The following is a 5,434-nucleotide window of genomic DNA, read 5'->3' as shown; positions in this document are numbered from 1 at the left end:
ATTGGGGACAAGCACACAAACCATCCATTACGATCTGATATATTATCCAAACAATTTAGTGTATTCATGAGGTAACCTAAATGTGGAGGCTGCAAAATTACCCGTAATCAATTGAAACAGCGAGTGCGCGTCCCTCTGTGTGTCTAACAACTACATGTCTCTGTAATAAGGCAGACATTAAATCATTTTAGAGTTGTACTGTTGAGTACCTGATCACTGGGCGCTCTGGGAAGCTGGACAGTCACATTAGGACGCTGGGACTGAGGAAGCCGCTGCTTTTCCAGTGGGATAAAACCCGACCTTCCTTACTCAAGGTGCTTTACAGATCCCCACCGATCTGACCCTAAGCCGTGCAATATCCAGCATAGACTTCGTCTTCTTCTTCTACTACTCTTCTGTATTTTTTGTTGGTTTTTTTTGATTTGTTTTTATTGCACTACATGTTTGGGAAACAAGACAAAATGGACGTTAGATGCAGTTCAGAGACTGAAGCTAACCGGGTCTCGAAGAACGGACATAAGGAGGGCAAGGAAAGCAAAGGGTCTGAAGGAAATATTTCTACTTCTTTTTTGAAGGATCAGCAAGGGACTTTTTCTGCCTCTGCAGCTACGGAAGACTGTAATAAAAGTAAATCTAGTTCGGCTGATCCCGACTATTGCAGGAGGATCCTAGTTAGAGGTATGAGTTCGAGGTGTTTCGCGAGGGTGGGGGAAGGTGAGCTCCGCTCACGCCCGGGAGATTTGTTTATTCGGTTGCTTTGCCTTTGGTCCGTCCCTGGGCTGAAAGCCCTTCCTGCGGCTCCGGGGGGCAGATCCCGCACCCCGGCCGGGCTGTGCCCCGCAGCCCCGCTCCAGCCCGCCTTCGTGCCGGAGACTCTCCGCCGGCGGCTCGGGGGAAAGTTAAGCCGCGGTGGTTCCCCCCCGGCGCTGCCCCGCACCGGGCCAGCCCCGCCGTTTTTCTCAGCTTTGCAGCTTTCCCGGGGTGCCCGTGCCCGCGGGGAGCCCGCCGGGGTACCAGCGCTCCCTCGGCGGGGCCGCGGCTCTGCCCCGCCGGCCGGGCGCGCTCCTTCCGCGCCCGCGCATCCCGCCCGCCAGCAGCCGCTGCCGCGCACAATGGCGCGGGGCTGCGGTCCCCGCCCGGCTGTGGGAGCGGGCAGGGGGGTCCTCTCCGGAGGGCAGGGGTGCCCGCCGTGCCCCCTCTCCCCGCGCCCAGCGTCCCAGCAGAAGGGGCTACTTCTAAATAACCATCAGCCTTAAAATCAACGGAGGAATGGCGATGGGCTTTGAAATTATTTTTTTAGTAGTTATACGTTTTATTTTGCTCAACCCTCGTCTCCCTCCCAGGCTAAACTAATGAAATCCTTCTATTCCTCCCCCCTCCAAAAAAAAAAAAAAAAATTAAAAAATTACCTGAAGACATTTCAGGTTTATTAAGGTGCGTTTTGGGGGAGGAGGGAGAGAGCGGAATCGGAACAAAATTAGCGCGAAGCAGGCCTTGTAAACAATAATTAATCCTTGCGCGACCGATTGACCCAGAGAGGGGTCAGATTAAAATGATGTGGTTGTCTCCGATTTAAAACGTACCCAAGAGGTAAAATTACGGAAAGCAAAGTTGGGAAAGCTTTAACGTAACATGAATCTGGCTCTAGCTTGACAGTCGTGTTAATAAGATTTGTTCCGCTTTCTGTCGGTCGGGGGGCTACCAGAAAAGTGAGGATTCTGCGGGCTGTTTGGTGCCTTGGTTTGGCTTTTCTTTCCTCCTCCTTCTTCTCCTCTTTGCCAAACCCCCACAGCAGCGGCGGCGGCGATGCGTTCCCCGGGATGCCGGCTGGGCTGGAGGTGTCCCCAGGTTCGCGCTGGGCAGTCAGCCAGCTCGGGGGCAGCCGTGCCTGTCCCCTGGAAGCTCCTGCCTGCGGGTTTTTTTGGCATGGGAAACTTGTTCTAAAGAAAAAAAAAAAATAATAAGGAGGGTTTAAATTTGGGGGGGCGGCTGGGTGTGCGTGGCGGCTTCCCGCACGCCCTAACGCGGAGCCCACGGGGAACAAAGGGTAGCCCTACACTCCCGGCACAAAGCCCGGCCTGGAGGATCTCCCCCCGGCCTCCCCGAGGGGCCGAGGGTGATGCCGCAGTGTCGTACTGCCAGTGCAACACATTCAAGCCAATTTTTAAACGGACCGAGGGTATTATTTTCAGAGCCCTGGGCCTCCATCCCCCCCTCCTTCCTTCTCTGTTGGGTTTTTTTTCCCTTCCTTGGGTGCAGCGGCCAGGTGCAGTGCCGCAATCCCAGGGACCCTGCTCCATCCTGACTCGGGTCTCGGTCTTGAAGGCGATGGCGGCGGCTCTTTCCCTCGGAAAAATTAAAAAAAAAAAAAAAAAAGAAAAAAAGAAAGAAAATAAAAAAGATGGGAGGGTTGCCTGGGTGTAAAGCTGACTGCGCCTTTCTTTGCCAGATGCCAAAGGTTCAATCAGAGAGATTATTCTGCCTAAGGGGCTTGATCTGGACCGTCCCAAGCGGACCCGCACCTCCTTCACGGCCGAGCAGCTCTACCGCCTGGAGATGGAGTTCCAGCGCTGCCAGTACGTCGTGGGGCGGGAGCGCACCGAGCTCGCCCGCCAGCTCAATCTCTCCGAGACTCAGGTAGCCCCAGAGGGACGGGGAGCCCCGGCTGCCCTGCCCTGCCCTGCCCTGCCCTGCCCTGCCCTGCGCCGGCCCCCGGCCCCCTCCGCGGGACCCCCCCTCCTGGCCCGGGCACCTGCGCTGCGCGCCGAGCCCCACGGGTGGGCCGGCCCCGCGGCCCTGCGCGCCTCTTGCGCGCCACCGTGCAGGCCCCGGGAGCTGTCGGGCAGGGGCGCGGGCCCGCTGGAAAGGCAGAGGCCGCCCCCGAGGTGCCCACGCGTGTCAGGTCGGGGGAGGGCCGCTGCCTGCCCCCGCGGTGGAGCGGGGCGGGGGGTGCGGGGCTGAGGCGTCGCGGCGAGGGACCTGTAACTTCGCGCGGCCAGGGAAGGGGGAGCCCCGGAGGGGGGCTGCTGGCGGAGGGGGGTCCCGCGGCCCTGCCTGTCCCCTCACGCAGCCCCCGTGGGCCCTCGCGCGGCCGCCTGGGTCCGCACACGGCGAGGCGGCCCGGCCCGAGGGGTCCGCGGGAGCTTGGCCACCAAGCCAAACCCCTCCCCGGGCCGGGGCGCGGCTCCCCGCCACCGCCGGCCCGCGGGGACCCGCCCCGGGCCCGCCGGGGCTCGGTGCCCCCGGCTCCGCCGTGCCGGTGCCGCCTGCCCCCGGGCGCTGCTGCGGCCGGGGAGAAGCGAGGAGCGGCCGAGCCGCTCCCAGCCCGCAGCAAGCGGAAAACAGCTGCGGAACCCGGGGCGGGGGGGGAGGTTGGCAGCTTCCCCCGGGGGCTGGTGCGTTAGAGACGTTTGGTCTGAGCGCTCTTGCCCGGGTACAGGAGATGCGGGGACGGGACTGAAGGTTGGGCCCTATTTTGAGTCCTTGTATTTTCGAGGGGGAGAATCGCCCCGCCGTCCGGCAGAGCAGAGCGGCCGCGGGCCGGGGGCCGTCAGGCGGCTTAAAACTCCGCGAGAGTGCGGGGAAGCATCTAAAAAGACCAAACTTCTGAAAGCCGGTTTCATATTTCTGCAAAATATCACGCAACAATAAATTCCCCTGACAAGCTAATTAGCTTTTTTCTTTCCCCTGCCGGATAGGAATGACAAGTTCAATAGCTCGTAGGTTACAGAAACCGCCACGGGTGTTTTTTGTTTTGTTTTGGGGTTGGTGTTGGGTTTTTTTGGGGTTTTTTTTGAGGGGCTTCCAGGATTCCTTTTTAAAGTTAAATATCGTTTAAAGTGGGTGGGGAGGGGAGAAAGACTGTCCAGGCCGGGAGATGGGGCAAGAAGCGCAGAGCTGTTGTTACAGCCGGGAAGGGCAGCTGGACCTGAGCGGGCAGGCGCGGCGCTGGCAGCGTGCGGGGTCCGGGCGAGCGGGGTCGCGGGGGGCGGCTGCCGCCGCGGGGCCGCGGTGCGCCGTCCTGGGGGCCGCGGTCCGGCCCGCGGGCGTGCCGGGGCTCCGGCTGAGCCGGCTTAGGATAAAGCGGTGGGGAAAGGGCTGGATCCGGCTCCCAGGGAACTACTGGCATGCAGTGAAGTAGGATAAAGTGGGACGGATCAGGTTAAAGATACAGTGAGACAAAAAGAGCGAAGGGCTCCCGGATCCCCCTCGGCTCCCCCCGGGCGCACCCCGAAACGGGGAGCAGCCAGCCTGGGGCGGGGGGGCTGGCCGTCGCTTTGTGCGTTTCTAAAACGCTGCCCGTTAAGAAGCGCCTGGCTGCAGCCCTGCCACCCTCCCCCGCGGCCTTCCCCCCTCTGCCCCGCGGAGCCGCGCCGGGGTCCCGGGGCGCCTGGCGGGGGGCGGCCGTCCCTCCCCGCCCCGCTGACCCTGCCTCTCTCCCCGGCCTGCAGGTCAAGGTCTGGTTCCAGAACCGGCGCACCAAGCAGAAAAAGGACCAGGGCAAGGACTCCGAGCTGCGGTCGGTGGTGTCCGAGACCGCCGCCACCTGCAGCGTCCTGCGGCTGCTGGAGCAAGGCCGGCTGCTCTCCCCGCCGGGGCTGCCCGGCCTCCTGCCGCCCTGCGCCGCCGGCGCGCTGGGCTCGGCGCTGCGCGGACCCGGCCTGGCTGCGGGCAGCGGCAGCGCGGCGGCGGCGGCGGCTCCCGCCGGCGGCTCCCCGCACCCGCCGGCCGCCAGCAGCGCGGCGGGGCCCCCCCCGCCGGCAGCGCTGCACGGAGCGGCCGCCGCCGGGCACGGGCTGTTCGGGCTGCCGGTGCCCGCGCTGCTGGGCTCGGTGGCCGGGCGGCTCTCCTCCGCGCCCCTGGCCGTGGCCGGCTCGCTGGCGGGCAACTTGCAGGAACTGTCGGCCCGCTACCTGAGCTCGTCCGCCTTCGAGCCCTACTCCCGGACCAACAATAAAGAAAGCGCTGAGAAAAAAGCACTGGACTGACTCTAAGTAACTTCCCCGTATTTATATTTATAGTCTCTATTTGTGGCGGTATTTATGGGACGGGCGGCGCGGCGGCCCGCCGGCAGCCCCCTCCCTCGCCGCCGCCTCCAAGCCCCGCGGCGCGGTGCCCTCCGCGGGCCGGGGCGGAGCGGAGCGGAGCGGGGGCCCGGGGCGGAGCGGGGGCCCGGCGCCCGCGGGGCGAGGCGAGGCGGCGGCCGGGGCCGGGGCGCGGCGAAGGGGCTGCGGGCGCCTCCCCGGAGCCCGGCGGGAGCGGGGCGGCCCCCGCGGCTCTCCCTGCCCCGCCGGCCCGGGGGTCCGTCTGTCCGTTCGGGGGGGGGGGGGGGGGCGGTTTGTCTGTCTGTTCGTTTGCTTTGACACCGTTAGGAAAGGGACGGAGAGGGAGAGCGGACGGGGCGCGGTCTGGCCGGGCTCTTTCGGACGGCTGT

The 5,434-nt window shown here is 63.9% G+C and overlaps 1 protein-coding gene across 1 annotated transcript; it reads left to right on the top strand.

Moving 5' to 3' along the window:
• The first annotated feature begins 440 nt into the window (after nucleotides 1-440).
• On the top strand, nucleotides 441-4,988 carry VAX1 (ventral anterior homeobox 1). The gene is made up of 3 exons (XM_059821500.1): nucleotides 441-678; nucleotides 2,450-2,637; nucleotides 4,452-4,988. Exons 1-3 carry the CDS (start codon nucleotides 441-443, stop codon nucleotides 4,986-4,988), a joined length of 963 nt encoding a protein of 320 aa, XP_059677483.1.
• Nucleotides 4,989-5,434: the final 446 nt, after the last annotated feature.

The sequence above is a fragment of the Gavia stellata genome, chromosome 9 (genome assembly GCF_030936135.1).
Source record: "Gavia stellata isolate bGavSte3 chromosome 9, bGavSte3.hap2, whole genome shotgun sequence".
NCBI lineage: Eukaryota > Metazoa > Chordata > Aves > Gaviiformes > Gaviidae > Gavia > Gavia stellata.
The sequence above is the reverse complement of the archived record's forward strand: the minus strand, read 5'-3'. Positions and strand labels throughout refer to the sequence as shown.

Coding starts and splice junctions, on each gene's coding strand:
- VAX1 (XM_059821500.1), top strand. CDS start 441: ATGTTTGGGAAACAAGACAAAATGGACGTTAGATGCAGTTCAGAGACT. Junction 679..2,449: donor CAGGAGGATCCTAGTTAGAG/GTATGAGTTCGA, acceptor TTTCTTTGCCAG/ATGCCAAAGGTTCAATCAGA. Junction 2,638..4,451: donor TCAATCTCTCCGAGACTCAG/GTAGCCCCAGAG, acceptor CCCGGCCTGCAG/GTCAAGGTCTGGTTCCAGAA.